General features: G+C 35.4%; 2 protein-coding genes across 6 annotated transcripts; one reads left to right on the plus strand and one right to left on the minus strand.

Moving 5' to 3' along the window:
- Nucleotides 1–1,503: 1,503 nt before the first annotated feature.
- nesd (SHC binding and spindle associated nessun dorma) lies at nt 1,504–13,188 on the minus strand. Of its 5 annotated transcripts, none has more exons than XM_019055575.2 (10): nt 13,035–13,188; nt 11,289–11,523; nt 9,115–9,293; nt 8,173–8,268; nt 7,514–7,744; nt 6,792–6,938; nt 5,723–5,847; nt 4,824–5,158; nt 4,162–4,283; nt 1,504–2,987 (listed from the first exon to the last, which is right to left on the minus strand). In XM_019055575.2, the coding sequence occupies exons 2-10, from the start codon at nt 11,508–11,510 to the stop codon at nt 2,882–2,884; spliced, it is 1,563 nt and encodes a 520-aa protein (XP_018911120.2). In that variant the 5' UTR covers nt 11,511–11,523; nt 13,035–13,188; the 3' UTR covers nt 1,504–2,881. The 5 variants fall into 5 exon arrangements, with proteins under 5 accessions (XP_018911120.2, XP_018911121.2, XP_018911119.2 ...); XM_019055576.2 differs by having other exon boundaries at nt 11,289–11,520; nt 13,035–13,184; XM_019055574.2 differs by having other exon boundaries at nt 11,289–11,520; nt 12,884–13,181.
- A 187-nt stretch (nt 13,189–13,375) lies between these two features.
- LOC109039861 (CUE domain-containing protein 1) lies at nt 13,376–22,092 on the plus strand. The gene is made up of 7 exons (XM_019055559.2): nt 13,376–13,601; nt 13,933–14,066; nt 14,969–15,129; nt 15,608–15,746; nt 16,722–16,827; nt 17,818–17,913; nt 18,621–22,092. Exons 2-7 carry the CDS (start codon nt 13,968–13,970, stop codon nt 18,746–18,748), a joined length of 729 nt encoding a protein of 242 aa, XP_018911104.1. The 5' UTR covers nt 13,376–13,601; nt 13,933–13,967; the 3' UTR covers nt 18,749–22,092.
- Nucleotides 22,093–22,327: the final 235 nt, after the last annotated feature.

Raw genomic sequence — 22,327 nt, forward strand, 5'->3', positions numbered from 1 at the left:
GATGCATTTACTTGGTGAAAAGTTAGGCCCAAGATGTTTTCGTAACAGAGCTAGTAAGTAGCTGTTACTTGGGGAAGTAGAAAGCACTAAGGATGAAACCATGAAGAATAGAAAAAGTTTTCATTTGTAGTGCTGAAATTTTCGAATGATCACCTAATATGAAAATTCAGATAATTAGGGGGCAATTTTTAGAGGCCACGTTGGCGCAGAGCCTTCATTTTTTAGGCGCGTTGGCGTCTGTGAGTTTCAAACACTGGCTGGTTTCCCATAAAAACAATGAAGTATGACAGGAAGTCAGCAACATTGTAAACGGAGCTGTGTCATGCACTTTGGCATCGACATGCTGTTCCAAAATTACTGCCAAAAGATCTTTTATGAAAGATCTTTATAAAATGTTGAAAATTTGTACGAGATTGTAGCCCATATCCATAGGTTAAAAATAAAACCTTAATTGTTGAGCTTAGGTGGTCAAAATTTACCAAGTAACAGTGATTTTTTAAGAGTGTAGAAAAAAATTCTCCAGGATTAAAAATCATTTCATTCTGAGATTTTGACGAGGGTCACTTTTTAAATTACTGGCCGTTATTTTCGATAGGTCCATTACAATGTGGACACCGATTTCCACCTAACGGCTTTTCAATAACTAGCACAGTTCCCTAAAATCTTGGCCTGTTGACAGTAGTTTTGGGACAGCCTATACAGAAGTTACCATTTTTAAAGATCAGATTTCTAAGTTTAGACGTTTGGTTCAGGGACCTTAACTGTGTCTGTCGCATTTTAACCAGTTGTGGTAATATGAGGCTAGCTGGGCCTCATTCAATACTAACTTTAAATTTCAAGAGGTAAACTAGAAGTTTTAGGATCCATTCGAATTTTCATTTAATCAGTAATGGATAATAGAGTATCAGCTAAAGCAATGATGACGAGGTGCAAAAAAATTTTATACTTAAGGCTGCTATTGGCACCAGTAATTAATGCAAGAGCGGAATTTTTCATACCAATGCTTCTAATTATCACTTAGTAATAAAAGAAAACATGGTTAAGGAATTGAAGGGAGCTGATTTAGGATGTAACAGCAAGACTAGAGCATTTTAAGTCCATTTTCTGATCTCCCTGAACAATAGTTGGACTGCTTTTAGTGGAAAGTAACCAAGCCACATCAGCTATTGCCAAACTTAACTGGGTGATTTAATTTTTTAGAGGGGAACGTTTGTGCGGATTCTTTTGAAACTTTTAAGTAATTTGCTTTGCACTGTGCAGAAAATTCACTAAAATTAGCACAAAAATCCGCACAACCATGTTCATGTAAATAATTAAATTGCTCAATTAAATTTGGCAATAGCTGATGTGGCTTGGTTCTTTTCTGCTTGGCGCGGTCCGATTTTCCGAATGAAAAGTATCCCCTTTCTCGTGATTTTGCAGCTCTTTCTGACGCTTGGTCTCAATTTACCTGACACTAGATGAAGCAAAATTTCAAGGAATCAGAGAAACAGAAAGAAGACCTTATACAAATCAACTCATTTTTAATCATAAAACAAAAATTGTACAACAAAGTGCCAAAATATTATGAATTATTGTACGCTGAAACTTCTGAAACCACACTCTTGAGAGGTACTTAAACGGTTTTTTTGCTTTTTATTTAGTTAAACTGGGAATAAAACTTTTAAATTGAATGCTTAATCTATTGTCAGTCAGACTTAAAAAGAAGAAGTATGTAAATCGTTAAAAAGGCACAAAGAGCAATTACCCTGAAAAAGTAAAAAAAAAACAATTATGTAATCTGTTATCACATTTTAAGACAGAGGGAGAAAACACTAGCAAGTGCTTCGGTAAATGTGGAACCAAATTAAATTATAAAAGGTAATTTTAAAAGTGGGGGTAAGTTCTTACGTTCTGTAAAAAATTCTCCAGGAATTTTTGACAAAAAATGGAAGAAACAAACTCAAATTTTAAAAGCTAAAAACTAGGCCCCCCAAAAAAACTCTTATCAAAAACAGATTTCTTATGTCTAAATGATAAAGGTTTCGAAATAGAGGGAAAATTACATTTCGTAAACTCAGCAACTCTTAAAAGATAGAAGACAGTATTATGAAATTGACACTAACAAAGATGGAGATGCAATGATATGGCAGATAGAGAAAAAATAATATGATAAAATATTGTGAAATTAAGTCTAGCTTGATACAATGATCAAATCAAATGAGGTTCCAAAAGACTCGTTAAATACAGAAAGAAAAGTGTAAGTATAAGTACTTTATGATACATCAATTTTAGGGATTATAGGTGGTATTCTTGGGGAGAGGGGAGTAGGAGAAACATGGTTAATACATACAAGAAGGAAAGAAAAATTGAGCATGGAATTTTAATTTTGAAAAAAACATGCAAGGATGAAGAATGGCCCAATTTGAGGTCAAATTTTAAAAACAGTGCATCTACTAGTGCACAAAAGGAATGGAATGTTAAAAAATGTAAAATTACTTAAAATGAGAACATGCAAAAAATAATGTGTGTAAGTGAAAATGATTGTAAAACACATGATCACAAAACTACAGCAATATACTCGATGATTTAATTTATCCTGAATTTTACGGGCAACAAAATTAACTGGAATAATATAATTTTGTAAGAACCAAGCAGACAAAGTATTAAAATTCTTCGGACATTTAAAATTTGTTATCCTCTGAATGACGTAATTTTAAGAAAATCAAAATATAAGAAATTCATTTGTTTTGTCTCAGTCTTGTTTTGAAAACAAGAGAATGTTGCAGTGAACTCGAAAAAAATTGAGGTAGTTAGAGCAATAATTATTTTTTAAAAAAAGAACAGTTCTTCACAATAAGAATGGAGCACCAATAATTAATAATTTGATCCAGGAGAGATTTTACATGTTATCTTCTAGGATGATGCCAGTTCTCCTTTTAACAACTTGAACGTCCCCTTTTGAGCTATTCTGGATTGTTAGACCTACTGCTTTTACTCCTGGAATTCTGGAACAACCAAAACATAGAGAGAAAATTTTAATCTAAAAAAAATACAAGAAGAAAAAAAATCAAAGCATAGATTTTGAAATTATGTCACTTATTACGAATGGTAAAAGCTCATCAAGTGTAAATTTATACCTACCCACTCTTATTCATTGTAAAAAGAAAAGAGGAGACAGAGTGATTTCAAGTTGAACAACGTGATAGCTGTTAAAAATACAGGGAAGTGTGTCATGAGCAAGCGGCTACTTATATGGTTGCATGTAGAACAGGCTCATCCTATTTTCTTCTTTCTTCCGGCAGGCTGAAGTTTATAGACAAAACTATAAATAAAGAAGACAAAAGGGATATGGAAGGATCTTATAGGTGGAAGTGGATGGTTGCAATAGACATGGGAAGTACGTAATGGACTAAGTAACGGCAACCCACGAAAGACCCTATAGTTATTCCATCATTTACCCCCTTAGTCTATAAGAATCACACATTTTAGCCAATAGGGTCGCTCCACACTCCCTATGTCTTCTCTGTCTAATGCTTTGTCTATCAATTTCAACCATCAGCTTGCAGATCAGAAAAGGTTGCGACTGCAGCGACAAATAAGGAGCCGACCCAAAGAAATCAGAATTCCATCGTCTTGAAGCTTCCTCACATCACTTTCGAGGATAAAAGGGGGGAGTTTGGATTTTAAAAGTGCAGGTTCCCAGCAAAATTTTGATATTATTCTATCAAAATCAGAAAGTGCGTGCGATTTTAGCCTCATCGATCTTTCCCTGTCCAAAATACTGACCCCTGACCCCCACCCAAAAAATATCAGGTTGCTAAATGATGTAGAGGCCTGGAAAAGGGATGTTGTCTTCGGTAATCAGCCCCTTAGAATTTGAATTTAACGGTCTTGAAGTCCCTTAGTGAAGAAGTACCTAGAAGATAAGAGTGGTCTGGATCACACAATACCACAGAGCTTCCCTAATGTTTAGGTGAGGAGGGTCAGGCTGTAAATCGAACATTTTTGTCTGTTTATCAATGGAAGGTTCAACCAAAAAGTACCCAGCAATTTTCTTCCCGTACTTTCCATGCCATCAGTCCAGGAGATTTTTATTCCCTACTTTTGTTCAGCAGAACATTAACTGCTATTAATATTACTTCCTGGCTGCTTGGGATGTGAAAAATAAATGCAACTTACGTATGAAGCAGCTCCATGGAGCTGATTTGAGAAACTACTTTGCCACTTTCAATCTGGATGGCGCAATTTTTTGAGGCATAGACTGAGCAGTTATTGAGCGTCACCGTAGCACCCTCGCACAACTGCAAAAATAAAAATTCCTGTTAGGTTCTACTACAGTTATATTGCAAATGTTGATATTTGATGATAAAATGAGGTTATTTCTCTTCAAGAAAAATTTCATGAAAGGGATTTGCCACTTACTGAGCAAGAGAATTTTTCCAAGTGGATTTTTGATATTGTGTAAAAATTTCAAGATGACGATTTGCAACCCACTCCTGAAGATTTCCAAATCTGTCAAAAAGATTGAAAAATATTTGGAAAAAACGAGTTTATGCTAATGATCTATGGACACTTAAATTTGATGTGGATGGAACCGGTTAATAAAATAATTTGAGAGAAGAATTCGTGATTTATGGAAAGTAGGCAAATTTTCAGTTCAAAGGCAATAGGTCATCAAATCATTAGAAAAAACTAATTAGTAGGCCACAAGAATGTACTTAGATGACAAACAGGAAACACTGGTTCCTGGCATCCAAAAAAATGAGGAGAGAATATTTTTTCTGTGCCGCTGTCAAAATCATTAAATCAAGTGGATAAATAGATTAACTGTTCATACTTACTTTGATGGCGAAGTTGTTATCCTCGAAAGTGCAAGAGTTGATGACAACAGTGGCACCTTCATTCGCTACGAGGGCTACATCAAAACCAGAAAATGTACAATTGTTTGCTTCCAAGACACCGTTCTTCAAGACAACGATGGCTTGATGCTGCAGAGATGAGAGCGCTTTCATAGATACATCTTGCAAGGTAAGTGAGTTGCGTCTTACGATGATGCCACTGTGGACTTGCTGAATTTCTATGGCTACGTTCATTAACCGGGCATTGCTGCAGAACTCCAGAAGGGACCAGTTTGAAATCAAGTCCGAGAGAACAGGCTTATTGTCCGGGATCATGCCTGGGTAAATAATAGAATCATGATTACCATCAATGGAGAAACTCGAGGGAGAGCTGCGGTTCAAAATTAATTCCTGTATTGTTTTCGCCTATTGATTTCAGATTTTATTTAGCTAGCTGATGCGAATGAGACAACAATTTTCCCCAATTTGTATTACCTACTCCGGATTTGTTGACTTGTTTCATAAAGGTTTTTTTTTTTTTTTTTTTTTTATTTTAAAGAGTTGGTGCTCATTTCTCGACCCTATAATTAGTCAAAAAAAAATTTTTACAGTTAGGATAGAGATAAGTATTTTAACTGCATCCTCTATAAGATTGAAAATATTATTCTTGGGTACAAAAAAAATACAAATAAAACGCAATTAGCACCCAATAGTGTAAAAATTAAGAACGTTTAAACTCTGAACTCAATGAAAGCATATTGTGCAAAGTGTCATAATGAGTTTTTTAAGAAGATTTATTCGAATCTTCAAACTTTTAGACGCTTCAGTCAGCAAATTTGATGAACATCGAACAAATAAACTAAAGGACAATTTTTGCAAAATGTAAGAATGACAAGGATTACCAATTATGGAGCCGCCTTCTTCAATTGCACCGCTGCTGTTTAATTTGAAGAATCCCGGTGATATAACAATAGTATCTCCTGGAAGCGCTTTCATGACAGCCTCTTGGGGGTCCGAGCAGAATTGGCTGGAATATTAACAAGAGACAAGTTAGCTAAAATATTCCATAACTACAGAGAAAATCATTACAGCAGGTTCAGTAACAACTTCTGGCAAATAAGGTTAAGAACTTGTACACAACAGAATCCAGCAAATTCATTCTGTTCTTCAATTTTTCTTTTTTTTTTTTTACAAAAAAGATATTATCTAATTGAATCTCTCAGTTCAGAGACGACCCAACTTAGGTTGTTATGATGTTTAAATTTTTGGATTGAAACACCCCTTTTCTGGCTGTTTTCCAGTCTTTATCATCTCTAGAAAAATCTCATTTCTTCGAGATGGGTCTTTTTCGAACTGAGAGAATCAATTGATTTATATACTCATGCCATGATGAAATTAAAAACTCACTTATCTCCAGTCCAGCATTGAAAGAATTACTATTCCTAGCCATACTTTGAAAGCACCTATTTGCATAGGGAAACTAATAGCACACATCTTGTTTCTAAATCTACGCAGAAAAAGTAATTTTTTGTTACAAAATGTGGTCCAATGGGTTAATTTTATATTGAGAGACTGCATAAAGTTGCGTAATTACTGGACAGATTTGAGTCGCCAACATGAGAGATATCACTTCACCACAAACATACGAGCATTCCAACTCTAGTTGGGCTTAACATTTTCATACGTTTATCAAGTCAAGACATTCGTGAGAAACTTGAATTTACCACAGTGCTACTGCTCAATTTTGAGCTTCTCACGACTAAGGTGTTTTTCTTTGTTCACATTGGCTTGGGAGATTTCGCACTAAAACTGTTGGAATCTTGAATTTTTAGTTTGAGATCTTAGTAACTGTATTTGAAACTTTTATTCCTTTATTTTAAGAAAAGAGAATTTAATTTTAAAATTTCTTTGCATTTCAAAATATCGATTGATGAAATGTGTGGGACATAGCTGTGTGGAAAAAATACTTACACTACTTTATTAGTGTCACTGAAGTTCTTTCCGAATTCATTCATATAGCTGACAGCATCTTGACTAGAACAGGTTGACAGAACTACAGTGGTTTCTGCACTCTTTTTGGATGCTCTCGCTTTTTGTTTTTTCCTGCTTTCAATAAGCCTAGAAAAGAAGAATTTAGCCTCAAATTAAGAGAAGCAAAGAAAATTGGGAGGCAAAAATGAGAAGTGTCAAAGTTGAAATACATTTAAGTTTACACTGATTTTTTTGAAGGGGTGCTACATAAAAGTTTGGAGACTGTCCAGCATTTCTGTCTCATTCACCGCAAAGTTGCCGACTTGTTTGTTTTAAAATTTACTGTAAACACTCCATTGTGTTTGACTGATTCTATGGTTTTACACTGTGGTTGCAAAAACACTTCATCTGACCATGGTTTTCCAGAATTAGAGCAAAAAATAGATTTCAGGAAGTTTTTGATTTAAGCAATTTAAATTTGGTCAAAGTATATGTATAGATGAGTCGTTTCTTTCAATAAAAAAATCATGAAGATCTGAGAAGGTCTGTGGCAAGGTTTAGCGTTGGTCACAGTTGGTGAATCTAAAACAGACCTGTCGCACTAGGAAGGGTTAACATGGGCGAACAAGATAAGAAACTAACAAATGCCTTCTTATTCTACGGGTGCTAAAATGATGGTACTCATTTTTCTTCTATCCCAAAATACTAAGAACATACAATACCTGAAATCTTTGTTTTCAAAGAGAAGCAGCTTTGTTTTGATTTGATCTAATTCTGCTCGTTTGGTCAGGAGTAAAGCTTCACTTTCTGTCATTTTAGCTGCCACATCTTCCTCGTTGATTATTTCTTCCAACTCCTTAATTTCCTCGTAAATATCTTTTCCAGAGGTGATGTAGTGACGGATCTTTGAGCCAATTTCATAGTCCATTTCTCCTGACAGCATATCAAAGTATCTGCAAAAAAGAGTAATAAATCCCATGTTTGAGTATTTGCCTTACTATTTACTATTTTCAAGGTAAGCAAATTCAATTTGTCAATCCTTCAGCAATTTTTTAGACTTTTTGCACACAAGCACTACCCGAATTCCACTGCTAATGTATTCGGACGAAAGCTAACTTTTTTCTTTGAATAATATTTTTATATGCAAGCAAAAAATGTAATTTCAAAGAAGTTGGTTACTTATCTTGGCAAATTAAACTGTTATGTTTCTGTCAAATTATTCAGTCAGGGGGGGAAAAAAGAAAAAAAAATATGTTACAGCAAACAAGTGAGGATACCAATAAATTGAGCAATTGGTTGAATGGGTCATAAGTTCTAGAAAGTCAATTTTTTTCAAAGGGAAACTGAAGATGTTATGTCGGAGGAAAATCTTTGTACTTACAGTTGAAGCCGCATCTCAAGATGAACGGAGACCCAATCGCTTATTTCACCAATTTCTTCTAAATCCCATGGCCACCAAAGGTGATTGTAAAATAACCTACAAAAAAAAAAAAAAAAAAAAAAAATACAAAGTCTTGAAGTTACAATAGAATATATGCTTTAGTTAAAGATAAACTTAAATACTTACTACCACAGAAGAAATTTGGATGCTTCAGCTCATGTTAAAATACATTTCAATGTTCTAAGACTTATTCTCATTTTCATCATTAGGTAATTTAATTTGATACTATAAGAAATACCAACTTTTGGAAAAAAATACTAGACGAGAAGACAAAAATCAAGAAAAAGAGCAGCAAAGATACCAAAAATAATCAATCCTGAGATCAACAGATCACGGCAAGCGTGAGGCAAACCTTTAGTCACAGGTCGACACACAAAATGGCCGCTGTCAGTGCGCCATCTTTTACACCGAAACAAAGAACAATTCAAATGCCTTTTTCCCGACATCTTTACTTTCTTGCTTTGCAACTGATGTTTATTCTTAATTGAGGAACTATCACACATGACACTTTTGCAACAACAGCCGTTAGCAACACTCTTAAAAAATTGCAAAACTGTTGTTAAAACGTTACTTTTGTCCATAACATTGTGGCAACATTTTCGCAACCACTTGCTGAACAGAACGGTAGCTATTTTAAGTTTCACAAGCAATTCTGAAATCAGTGTAAATTATGTCTTTTTCCTGGGGAACATTTCGAAGCAGAAAACTCAAATTGCGTAAATTCCTTGCACAGATTGTGGAATTAGGAGTGAATTTCAGACCTTCCTGATGCAATCATTGTCATTATGAGGCCATTTTCTAGTTATGACTCCTCTTCTAGTTTTTTTCACACCATCAAAAGTTTTCTATGTACACATTAAGGAAAATTAAAGAAACTAGTACCTGTATTGATCAATGCATTCTGCAGTAAATTCTACGTTAAGAGCACTGTTTTCTTGCTCTGAAGTCGGATAGAGATTTAGGAGCGGAACATCTGAGATAACTTCTGGCAGTGAAACCTCATGCATGACACGGTTGACCCTCACTTGTGCAGTTAGTTCTTTGAAATTCACAAGCTCCACCTAATAATGAGAGATGAAAACATGGGATCATTAAATCTCCTGTTTTTCAAATTCTCTTTCTGTGTGACTTGAAAAAACCAGGATGATTTCGATAACCTGTGAAGGGCCATTAATTGGATGTATTTCTATGGAACGGATTTATGTGAAGGTGAGAAATATGGAGTGTGCTCGTTAGTTCTCTGGCTGTAAGAGTGAATAAGAACAATAAAGCGCCAGTGACGTCGGCAGCAATGATGGAGCCGGGGCGTGAGATGAAGATCGTCGTCGGGGCGCTTTAACTCATGAGCCCTGTCCACAACGCTCTTGTGCCATGCCCACAGCTCATAAGTCCCACATTCAGTTGGCACATAGTTCTGTTTGCTGAATTTAGAATCCCGCTTTTCTGATTCTTCAAAGAATCACGCCCACGTTTACATTGTTTCTTATGCAGTGTCCTGGAGCACACCCCATATTTCTCACCTGCACATAAATCTGTTTGATAGAAATACATCCAATTTAGGTTGTACAATGTTTGAGACTCAAGTAAAAAAGAGTGAATCTATCCCAATTTGGGTTTTGAGGGGTAATCCTTCATTTGACCCTAAAGCAACCAACACTTTTTACAACCTAAAAAGGCTAAGAAATAAACCAAGGGGAGGATGATCTGGACCGCGTTCAACAGAAAGGAACCAAGCCACATCAGCTATTGCCAAATTTAACTGAGCAATTTAATTCTTTACAAGAGAACATTTGCGCAGATTTCTTTGAAACTTTTAAGGAATTCGCTTCGTACTATGGAAAAAATTCATCATAATTTGCTCAAAAATCCGCGAAACCGTTTTCATGTAAGAAATTAAATTTCCCAATTAAATTTGGCAATGGCAGATACATACTGTTCATGCCTGGTCTTGGCACTTTTTACAAGATGAAATTCATGAGGTGTGTCATTACATCTTTCATTCAGTGTTTTCGTCCTTATGGATGTGATAGTCCTTGGAAAAAGGAACTTAACGACGGTGTAAGTCGGCAATCACATAACTCGTTTGCAGTGTCTGAAAATCTCAGCCTCTTTTGTTATTTTTTTAAAAGAGAACAAATTGACATCATTCTTTGAAGTTTTTGCAGAATTATCTTCGCACAGAGAAGAAAAATCACGGCAGTTTTAAATAATTGCCGTTGAGTAGTTTTCCATTTAAAAAATAAAGTATGACAGGAAGTCTGCGACCTTGCAAACCGAGTTATGTGATTGCTGACTTACACCGTCGTTATGTGTCACAGCTCTCAACATTAAGAAATCAATACCATTGCTTCAATTGAATCGACATATGCAAAAATGTCCGATGTCCAAGACAGTGTTTCAGAATTTGAGTGGACAGTTTTGTTGCACCTTAACGACACAAGATGGTTTAAGACGTTAGGAAAGTAGAACATTTTTATAAATAATCCTCTAAGTGTAATTAAACGTTTGCAAAAGAGATTCATCCTACTTATCGGTGTTGTGGAACAAAAGAAACCAACCACAATTATGAGACCCTGTACCGGACAATGGACGTTTTCGCATACGTCGATTCAAACGTTTCAAGAATATTGTACTCACTCATTGCACGGAAAATGCCCTGGAGTCAAACCAGACCCAAATTAGAAAAATTTGAATGTTGCAATGAGAAAATATACCTAGCTTAGGGATTAAAGCATTTAAAGTCACATTTCCTGATAAACTTTTCAAATTAGGATGCGTCGTCATGCTCTTTCGTAGCAAAAACTTGAACTTAACTGCCTGCAATCTGTGGAATGCAACAGGAGGTTTTTGAAGAAAACTTAATTTTTCATCTAGGTAAAAGGAGTTAAATGTAACAGGATAAAGCTGGGTGTACACCATTCTGCGGAGAGACCAAGGCCAAAAAATTAGCACTAGAGTAAAATAATGAACTCTAGTGAGTACCAGGCTGAATTATTAGTTGTAATAACTATGATAAAACTATTTAATGCAATACAGGTAGCGCAATTAAAACTTACAAGGACAAAAACAGGGCAAGGAAATGGAATGTCAAAGTCTTCGCAGAGTTCTCGAGATATATTCCACAATCCACACCAGCCGGTGGGCTCTACACCAAGATCAAGATAATCACACCACTGCTCAAAAACTTGTGATGGAGGAAGCGGAGAGCCTAAAATCTCTTTGTATTCTTCCAGCCGTTTCTCGTGGGATTTGTTGAACGTAATGAGACTCGGAGCCATTATTTCAAAGCTGCTGGAAAATAAAAATCATTGATGTTAAATTATCTGCAAAGCCTAGATGCAAAGATGGTCGTTCAAGTTTATCAAGCGCTGCTGTAAATTATGAAAAAGGAGAAATTTTGGTTAAATCATCATGCAGACTGAAAGAAATCAGTAAGGCAGTGTGAGTTAAATAGGAAAAAATTGAGTGTATAACATTCATACAGGTGTCGTCAGCGAAGTTGACGGTTGTTTACTTTCAGTTTGCAGGCGTTTTCGCGTCACTACTATCCACATGAAAACATCAGACTCTTTCAGAAGCAAGAACACAAGCTTAGATAAGTTTTTTAAAACTTCCAAACCTTGTAACACTTTAATTTGTAGCCACACAGAAATCACAACCACAAAAAAGTCGCAAATCATGACTGATAAGTAGTTTTTTTACGATACGATCATGAGACTGATGTTTTCATTGTGGATAGAAACGAACGCCGCTTTGTTCAGAGGCTCAAATTCGTCGTTGGCACTTGCAAGCAAACCGAAAGTAAACAATCGTCAACTTAGCTGACAACACCTCTAGGAGAGTTTCCCGTCAATTGAAACGTAGGTGATAGTTGTCTTGAATACAGGTTAAGGAGGAGATTATAAGGTTTCTAAAATACCAGTGGCCCAATTATTGACACTATGTAAGCCCGACAGGACAAGACAAAGCCCTATCTCAACCATGTAGTGTATCGCAATTCAATGTCTTATAAGGCTTTCCAATTTCAATAATCGGCCCGCAGGCAGGTTTAAATTTTCACAAAGCTCAGTAAGTATATTACAACTGAAGACGATGAAAATCTGAGACATCCTCAATTCTGTAGATCCTTGTTTGAAATCGAAGAGGCATTAAGAAATAGCTAGGAGAAATTGGTGCTGACAATGATGTAGATTTTCTGCATTGATTCTCATGATGAATTCCCACTACATAGAGCAGTCCTCAGTAAAAGCACGGATGTTCTTTACAGTGAAGGCACACTTACCCGACATGCACAGCTGCTCGTTAGGTCGTCTGACATGCAACTTGATGCCCAGCTCAATGAGTCCTCCAACTAATGAGCTACTCGGTAAGGAAAGAGAGCGCTTCCGTGGAGGGCTCATCAAGTCCTGAGCAGCCTGTCAAGCTGCACGTTAGGTGGCCTGACAAGTAGCTTGGTATGCCATGTGAATACGCATTCAGGTGCGTGTCTGGTCCAAAGTTGACCGTTCATCTGCTAAACAGAGGGAGTTAGTGCTTAAACACACAAGCGGACACTGCATAACTTAGTCCATTAGATGCTCCACCAGCACATAAATGACAAGTAACGGATGAATAAAAACAATATATTGTGATGGAAACTGGCAAGTACTACCTGGATCGAGAAGTATGCATGCTGAAAGTAGTTACTATAAGCAAGAAAGCAAAATGAGGCGGAAGATAACGGAAATGGAGAGCGGCTCAAACTTGGATTGGAAGATGAGATTACATAGCAGAAAGTGACGAGGAAAGAAATTAATTAATACTTTGGAAATGACAGATGTGAAGGCACTGACGAGTGAAATTTTACAAAACTTGAATTAACAACTTTTAAAACTGTACAATTTTGACATTCGGATCACATGCTCGGCATGCTGGCTAGCTTTGAAAACTTTCAAATCAACGATTATTCGAAACTTTTTGATTGCGATTGGTGCGATTTGCTATTGCAACCGATGGAAAAAGATCGATAGATGGAGTGTTCGCAACGAACGACTTGTGATAATCGATTCTTTACCATAGCTTCTAACAGGGAAATATCAATAGTCGATCACGCCGTTGTTGTCGCGTTGTGCACTGCTGCTTCGGCTTTACCGATTGCCCCAGTTCCTGAAAAGTGAGGTTAGGTATGCTAGCTATCGTGTCTGTGATGAAGTGATAAGGTGATTTCTTGATAAGTGAGATAAGATGAATGGCAATCTGACTTTTTTAAATCGTGCAAGTTTTAAGACAACATGAATATACATACTTGATAATATGAAGAACCCATGATGTAGAATTATTCCTTGTTTGTCTCACTCTTCGTCAAGTTTCGAAATCAGCCCGATCTTTAGGTAGGTACATACTTACCTACGAGCTCCAAGAGGAAACATTTTTTTAAAGTTATTTATCTATTTATTATTTACATTTTTATTTACAGTAAATAAGTTCAGTTCACTAACCTTGGAGGGCTATTGTAAAGCTGACATTATCACAAGTCGTTTATATCGGACCGTATCGATTTGCTTAGCTTTACTCAGAGTTCATCGCTTAAAGTTTAAGGATTGAAAGAGAATCTCCTTTGAATTACTTAGCTTCATTATCCCGTTTTGGTCTTGTATAATGTTGTAATAATATAAAGAAGTATTATTCAGTGATATCACCATGATTTTTATATCTTTGCAGCTCTACATTTGAAGCTCCTGAACGTTGCTCCCAAAATGGCAACTGTTCAACCACAGACAACACAATTAGAATTCCATCAAGCGATGGCAGATTTCAAGACAATGTTTCCAGCCATGGATGATGATGTGATAGAGGTTTGTACTATTTTCCTCAGATAAGTTCAGTCGATGTTTCTTTTATGTCAGGTAGTGGCGAACTTAGGTTTCTTTGCTAGTCGTATGTGGGATGTAAAATTTGGTTAGTGTTTACAAATTTTGAAGGATCTGGCCAAATGAAGGAAATTAGTATAATGTAATGAACTGGATCTGACTATTAACTTCAGTTAAGTATGATGCAGAACGACATGTCCCTGAAAACACCATTCGGTACGGGAAAATCAATGGAAAAATTAGGTGTCACCATACTTAGTGAGTTTTCAGCAAACTTGCAGCTTCGAATCACAAGGGAAAAGCTGAAGCAATTTCTTGCTATTACTATCTCCATGAAGCAGGGCTCGCATGGTCTTGTGACAACCTCAAAGGGAAACTTGAAATTCGTTTGTTTCCCACTTTGTGCAGTTTGCTGCCATGCTAAGAACAAATACTGTATGAGCCTTCAGGTGTTGTCAAATTTCCTTTGATAATATAAGAATTTTCAAGAAAACCTGCGAATAATTTTTTTCGAATTTGTCAAAGAATTTTTTTCGTGATCAGACCTAAATTATCTGTAAATTTCAAGAAGAAACATTTATATTTCTCCTCAAAAATTCAAAATTTATTGGAGGAAATTTGGCTTTGGCTTTGAAAGCTCGACAGTATGGATGATGATGAAATTCCATGTCCAATTACCGATTTAATTTCAGACAAGAATGTTAACTGAAAAAATCAATCAAGTAAACCACAAAATGACGTAAAATTTGCTTCAGATTCTTCTTTTTCTCTCAATCGCTTTTGGACTGACGGTTGATATTGAAGAAGTCAATACTTGTCACCATTTTGTCAGTGCAACTTAATAGTGCTGGCCATTTATTTACTTTTTAACCCTTTCATTTTTCCAGGCTGTGCTAAGGTCAAATCAAGGAGCAGTCGATGTGACCATAGATCAGTTGCTGGCAATGAGCACAGACAATGAAAATGAGAAAATAAGGAACGAATTTCCTGAAGGAACATCGCTGGCAGATTTCCCTCAAACATCTTCATTTGCTGAAGGAAATTCTGGGTATTTTCTTTACTTTTTATTTGCTGTGGAGGATTCTTGTATCCACAGATTGAATTTTAAACTGAAAAAATAGATTTTTCTTGAAACATACTTTCAATGTAACACACTAATATTTTCAGAAAAATCTGTGTGATAGTTCTTTAATGCAAAAATAAAATGTTGGCATGAATTCTGAGACATGGATGCAATACGTCACTTCGTGCGGGGAATGATGATTTAAGTATTCGAATTGAAGAATTGTTAGATTTCAGCTTTCTAGTATTAAGCTTTTCAAAGCCTCTCATAATAAATGAGCTGCTCAAAAATTTCTGTTGTAGGTATTACTCAAGAAAGTGGAATTTAAGCTAATCATCACTTTTTAAATTTTCTGAAGTACCTAGAAAAAAAAACCGTCATGGATAATCTTCCAGACTATTTTTTTTTTTTGTCAAAATATTTAAACCTTTTGCTCCAATTTAATATTTTTTTTCTCTTTCAGTGATGATGAGATTGTGAGCATTTCTACATCGGTGAAAAATGTCCACCCATCAACACCACTCAAAGCCCATAAAAGGTGGGCACCTCCTCTTCTAGGACCTTTGCCTGATGATTTCCTGCGATTTAATCTGGGAGAAAAGGTACATTTATTGCCATTTAGATCATTTTCTAATTGGCAACCAAAAGAAAATTGATTTTTCTAAAATCTGGAGGTTTTCTTTGAGTACTTTTACTGGGAGACAATGGACACTTGGTCCTATGGAGGTTGCTTAGGGCCCAAAAATTGTGGCGATTTTGGCTAGGAGGAGGGTTATTGCCAACTATTAGCTATCTGCTACACTTGTTGCCTACAGTACAATGTTTTTCAAAAGTTCTTTCAACAATGGCTCCCAAAATTGGTTTTAAAATCACGAGTTTAAATTTTATAATACATTTGTGACCAGATCTGTGAAAAGGCACCTTATCTCCCAGGAGAAAATTTTCCATAACCATTTTAAAATATGTACAAGAATATATTCTGAAAATTTTGGCGCAAGTTTGGCGCAAAATTTGAAGGAGATATGAGTTCTAAAGTTCCAAGACAACATTTCTTTTGTTGCAGAAAATCGTGGTTTCAGCCTTTGCTAAAAGTTAAGGAAAATTTTCTTACGGAAGATATGGTCCAGCTCCTCTCAAATTTTGAGAGAAACAAATTTTTTCTCATTTTAATTTACATCAGGTTAGAATGAGGGAACTTAGAACAAATGGGTAGGTACTCATATCCGCAAGTTTGCAGGAAGTTTCTAGCCTTCCCATTTAAAAATACCTTTTACCTGACAAAGTTCAAAATGATGACCTTTTTTTGTTCTCTTCATACACATTATCATGATTTGAATCAGCAAAAGGTGCACCTTGAAGTGTGATTTACCCAATTTTTGCACTGGTGCATTGCAACCTGTTGGTCGTGTGGTTGAAAAGTTGTTGTACCCCTGCATATTCTCATTATCATGGAAGAAAACATTATGGTTTTAGTGCACCTGTGATTTTAGTGATTACAGGGTGCGCTTATATTTTAGCGTTTATGTTTAACAACACTAATGAAAGTGATTAAAGTGGTAAATATTTTTTTTTTACAGTCTGAAAGTGAACTAGAAGATGAAAGAATTGCCATGTTTCTACAGAATGAAGAATTTTTAGCTGAACTGAGGTGGAATAAGGACTTTCTCTCCGTTTTGGATAAAGGTAACCCATGAAGCATTTTTCAGTAATAGGTACCTCTCTTTTGATTTTTTCATTTAAACTTCTATTTTCAGTAGCGCTATGGACACTAGATCCATTGTAAACTGGTGACTTATGGTAGTTACGCCCTTATCATATTTATGATAAGCAATATCAGTGCTAATTAACTTAAAATTCATACTTATCCACCACCAGGGTGTCTTCAAGTCTGGAAATGGTACTGATTTTTCAAGGCCCATTTTTCAGAAGTACCTAAAAAACTGCGGAAATTTTGCAAGAAAGTCCGAAATTTTTTTCAGTTTTGTTGCAAATTGAGCAGGAAATTCAAATTTTTCGAATTTCGTCCTATGAAGGTATTGAAAAAGTACTGAATTTTTCTGTTGAGGAGGTACTGAATTTCTTGGGAATGTATTGAAAAAGTACTGTAAAAGTTCTGATTTTTGGCCGGCCTGTTTTAGTAGACACCCTGACCACCACTCAGAGGAGTGTCTAACAAGAATGATTACAAAGGATAGCTTTTTATGGCAAGAGTTAGTCACAGAGTGCTCCAGCACACTGAGTTAGTGGTTTAAATAATAAAATATAATTTGTTTTTGTTTCAAAAGGACCCCGCACACCTCTTATGGGAAGCTGCACCATGACCGAATGCTAATTTATTTATGTCATTCGATTCTCCTCAAGATGCTGATCAAAAGTTAAAATTGCGCCAACTTTCTATGATGCACCGTTTTTGCAAAAAACTGCCGAGAAGATTCAATTATTCGGCGATAAAAAGCCAGCATCTTGAGGAGAATCGAATGGAATAAATGAATTAGCATTTGGTCATGGTGCAGCTTCCCATAAGAGGTGTGCGGGGTCCTTTCATGCAGAACGAGTAGTTTGAGAATGATATCTGCATAAAAATTTTGCTCAAACTTAGAACCATGGAATTTTCTATTCTTTTCAGAATTGTTTTCGTGTTTTATTTAACATTCGCTTATGTCTTTTTTACAGATAGTCCATCAAATGGTAAAGTCTCTAAAAGTCAGCCCTCTCGGAATATAGATGATGATGCAGCGTTTCGAGAAAGACTGCGAAATATGGGGAAAAGTAAGTCAAATCCACCTTATGTTTTGGTAATATCAAGAAACATATTCCAGTTGACGTGTTTTGTTTCCATAATGACTGAACCTTCAAGACTTTCACCCTATTGAGGTTCATTAGCTCTAATAGGCTGATTATATACCGCAGATGCAACTTAAATCAAATTCTAGTCACATATTGATGACCAAAAATCCAAACCTCATTGTTCTAGTGCAATATTACAATATTTCTGCTCCTATCTGAGTTCACACACAGAAATGAGTCATCTTTTTAGCTTGAAATTTGTGCAGATTATTCTGCTCACAGAGAAGAAAAATCAAAGAAGTTTCCAAGAAATCAAGTTGAGAAATTTTTGAAAGAAAAAATAAATTATGACAGGCAGTCTTGCAACGTCGCAAAGAGAGGCACAAGGTTTCGCCCTTTAGCCATCAATATTTGCAAAGGAGCTCTTTTCTCCTGTTAAGCTTCTTCTCATACTTTGGACAAAGTCTTTTACAATACTTGATTGCAAAGGTTAAATCCATGCAGTTGATTTCAACTTTACCCCTAAGAATTCATCTTTTTAATCCCATGGCCACTTACTCTATGCTTATCTGAATCTTTCCTCTATCAAGAAATCTTTTTTTTTGGTGCGCCTAAGTTAATATTTTTCCTCTTCTTAACTGACAAATAGAAAAAACTGACATTTTTGCTTTGTGTCTTTTTATCTCCAGCCTCTCGCAAAAAGTTTACGCAGCTAGCTCGGAAGTTCACTGGGTGCAAAAAGAAAGGCACTGTCAAAACACCGAGCCACAAAAACCCCTCACCTTTACTGAACGAACCAGATAGTGATGGAGCATGATGAAAGGGATTTTTTTTTACCCCTGACTGGTTTTACTTCTCGCATTAAAAAAATACCTTTTCTTGTAGATCTATATAATTCCAGATGTCATACTCTGGTGAATCTATTGGTTATCTTGAATTCAACTTTCTAATGGAAACTTCGATCTCTGCAAAAGCAATTTTCTTGTTAAAGTGTGATTCATTGCGTTTTCCTTTCCAATGAAATTTACCTGCTGCCAATCTTTTATTTAGAATCGACATAAAATTTAATTTGCTGCTTATTGATCTATACTTGCGCTCATTCACTTTTCATGTTTCCGAGGGATAGAATTCAGTCATGAGAAAAAATTATCTTGACCGGTGCTAATAAGATAAGTCAAAAGTCTATTATTCATTGTGTTTCGCTATCACACAAATTAGCGAAGTAACTCATATTTGATCAAGAAACTCAGCTTGATGTTACCTAAAATAAGGATATTAGCATTGTTGATTAGTACTAAGTGCCATAAATTTAAGAAACCTAAATGTTGACGGTATAGTTAACTTGCAATATCTCTTTCTTGAGAGGGAAAGTTCTCTCTTTTTCATGAAAATGAGACTTCATAGCTTCAGGGCTTGAAGTCACAATTATATAGTCAGTTTGCCCCTTTCATATCTTATTCAGTTATCTAAATACAAGTGTGATGGAAACCCATTTTAAAGGTAACATGGATGTAAGCATCGCTTGTCTTAGTATGAATCATGTTCATCTTCAAGTCCTCAAAATATTTCATTATATTTTGAATTTTTTCAGAGTTAAGGTTTTGAAAAAAATTTCAAACAAGCAGACGCACCTGCACAAGATCTGAGATGATTCTTCTTTTATTGAAGGTTTTTGAGTTGACCAAACTACAATGTTGTTTTTGAAATGCTTGTTCTTGAGTTATGTTAGGCTAGGCTAATTCAGAATTTTCCTTTCCTTGCAGATCTCATGCACCCGGCACTCCTTTTTAGTCATTTTTTTTTAAGTTGAAAGCCAAAGAAACACAACCAACAATTTTTAGGAAAAATCGAGTTACTTGTATTCACAAAATACATAGCAAGGGAACTTCTTTGGATGTCGGAATAGATTTATTTTTTTTACTGCGCGGATAATTAAACTACATGTAACAGGGTGACTAGATATGCTCTGGTAATCAATGTTTTTACTGCTCTCTGCTTTTCACAAGCAACCCATCCATGGTCTCTATATCATTTTCGTTTTTTTCCTTTCGTTTGCCTCATCAAGCAATGTACACTACATCTGACATAGGTTTAAGAATATATTGATCAATTCTTTCATTTGTTAATTTTATCAATTTTAATTTATGAATTGCCCGAGTGTGGATGAATCTAAAGCAAGAAAAAGACACGACATTTAAAGGAGTGCAGTGCTGGTTTAATGTCTTAATATGTCAACACTGTGTTCATTACATTTATTTCGTGGCAATGAGCTTTTTATGTGATTTCATGTTGTAAAATTTTCTCTAAACTTGCATACAATAATTGAAAAGTTCAAGAATTCGTCTGGGTTATTCTGTTGCTGTTTGTGAAATATTTTTTCCTAGGGATTTGCAAAAAAATGTTTTTTCCTGAACTCTCTCCTTGTAAATGCAAACAAATAATTACCCCCTTTCTTTTTTCAGTGTAATTCTATAGGAAGGTGCTAAGAATCTCAGTCAGTCGCAAGACAAACCATACCTTTAGTTTTTAATCATTATCCCTATTTAATAGCCTTATGAAACTTGTTTTTTAGATACATGTTCCAATTTTATGATGTTCCCAGTATGAAGAATTATCATTGTACTCATGAATTTGTTTATTTAAATGTGACTGTCTTTGAGAAAAGGGACCCAAATGAATGAAGGCGAAGGACCTCTTATAGAAAACTAAAGAATTAGGCGCCAGCCATACCTTATTACTTTATACGATTTTCCTTATAACCTCTTGAGGACAATGAATTAAAGTTAAAATCGAACTTTCTATGTGCCAACGTCAGAAGAAGCAAAGTTGAGCAATGAATTGGTCAACATTTTTAAACAAAATTTCTCAAGGAAATGTGGGACTGTCTCTGTGTCTGTGTCTGGATGCTAAACCTAACTCTACAATCTCTAATCAGACGTTGCATTATTTCTACCAGATACTGTGCATTAAATGGCTGAAAAATTCACTTGCCAGCCCTCCTATTCTTGAAATTCGCCCCTAGAAAGTTTGATCCTATAAGGCTTATCGCACCTAGGAAGTCGTAAGGAACATCATTTCAAATAAGTATAAAATTTAGATGGCCCTGTATACCTTTGTTTTTTGTGCAGAGTCCTTTATCAGGAGAGTAATTTTTGTCCAGTTCAATGAAGTACATATTCGGATTTGAGTTTTCAAAATAAAAACCACTCTATGTCACACTGAAGAATAAGTATCGAGCAGTTGATGAATTTTTGTGCTATTAGAGGCTCAAAGTTGAATTTTTAACCAACAATTTTGTGGCCAAACTAAAACTTAAAAGTGCTTTCTCTCAAAAAAACTTTATTTAAACTCCGTCTTCAATCCGAATTCAATCTGTCTTAAGTGTCCTTTGAGTTGATGTCTTATGAGCATTTTGTGCATTTGTTGAAATGCTTTTTTAAACCCCTCCCTATCAGTGAAACAAATATCTCATTTTCAAGTTTTTCTGAGCTAAGGTCCCTTTTCTGATGGATGGTCACCAATCGACAGTGAAACTGCCAAACCACGTATTTTTATTTTTTATGGTGCAGACTTCCTTTCATATTTTATCTTTTAAACAGAAGACTAATCATGTCAAATCTTGAAACCCTCTAAGATTGTTCTTCTTTGTGCAAAAAAAATTCTACCAAAACTTCAAGGAATGATTTTGATTTGTTCTTCTATAAAATATTATGTGAGCGTAGTTTTAAAACCATTACCGTCAAAATACTGTTTCATTTATACATTTTTCAAGCATCCCATGTTAAGTATCCTTGCACGCATTATGTACTTAATAAGCATCACTATCTACTCTAGCATGTAATTCTGAATCTCATTCAAACAAAGACAGGAAGATCATTTTGGACAAAGACGTCCAAGATGACATACTTTTCTCCACCAAATGTTTCCTCAATTGTTGGTTAAGTATACTTGTTAGTCAATTAAAGTTTATGGCATTCTTTTTTTGCCATTGTTGTGATTTTATTTTTTATATTAGTTCAGTTTCATTTGTTTTTTGTTTTTATCTTGTTTTACGCTGAAACTTATCGTTACCCTCCTCAACTCTAAAGTTTCGCAGTGAGACTGTGATTCTGTGATTGATCTTTAAAGACATATAAATAACTGTTTAGTTGAAAAATTTAATTATTTGGTTTTCTTTCATTCCTGTGATATTTTACCATCATTCCTGTAATATCTCTTCATCATGAGAAGTTAGCAACTAGAGGACCTTCTTTTTTCACAAGTATTAATCATACGATTTTTCATCTCGTTACATCGTAATTTACTCACAAATCGGCGGGTGAACTACAAAACTAGTATCATAATCGCAACGCTGCGAAGTTTCCGAGCATACTTTATTTTTCAGGAGGGAAATAAA

Source organism: Bemisia tabaci, chromosome 5, assembly GCF_918797505.1.
Source record: "Bemisia tabaci chromosome 5, PGI_BMITA_v3".
Taxonomy (NCBI): domain Eukaryota; kingdom Metazoa; phylum Arthropoda; class Insecta; order Hemiptera; family Aleyrodidae; genus Bemisia; species Bemisia tabaci.

What these genes read in the sequence shown, in the direction of transcription:
- nesd (XM_019055573.2), bottom strand. Translation starts at nt 12,903, where the DNA reads ATGCATACTTCTCGATCCAG. An exon ending in CTTGCCCTGTTTTTGTCCTT is followed by an intron (nt 9,294 to 11,288) that starts GTAAGTTTTAAT and finishes TCTCATTATTAG; the next exon opens with GTGGAGCTTGTGAATTTCAA. An exon ending in CTTGAGATGCGGCTTCAACT is followed by an intron (nt 7,745 to 8,172) that starts GTAAGTACAAAG and finishes TCTTTTTTGCAG; the next exon opens with ATACTTTGATATGCTGTCAG.
- LOC109039861 (XM_019055559.2), top strand. Translation starts at nt 13,968, where the DNA reads ATGGCAACTGTTCAACCACAGACAACACAATTAGAATTCCATCAAGCG. An exon ending in TTTGCTGAAGGAAATTCTGG is followed by an intron (nt 15,130 to 15,607) that starts GTATTTTCTTTA and finishes TTTCTCTTTCAG; the next exon opens with TGATGATGAGATTGTGAGCA. An exon ending in TCTCTCCGTTTTGGATAAAG is followed by an intron (nt 16,828 to 17,817) that starts GTAACCCATGAA and finishes TCTTTTTTACAG; the next exon opens with ATAGTCCATCAAATGGTAAA.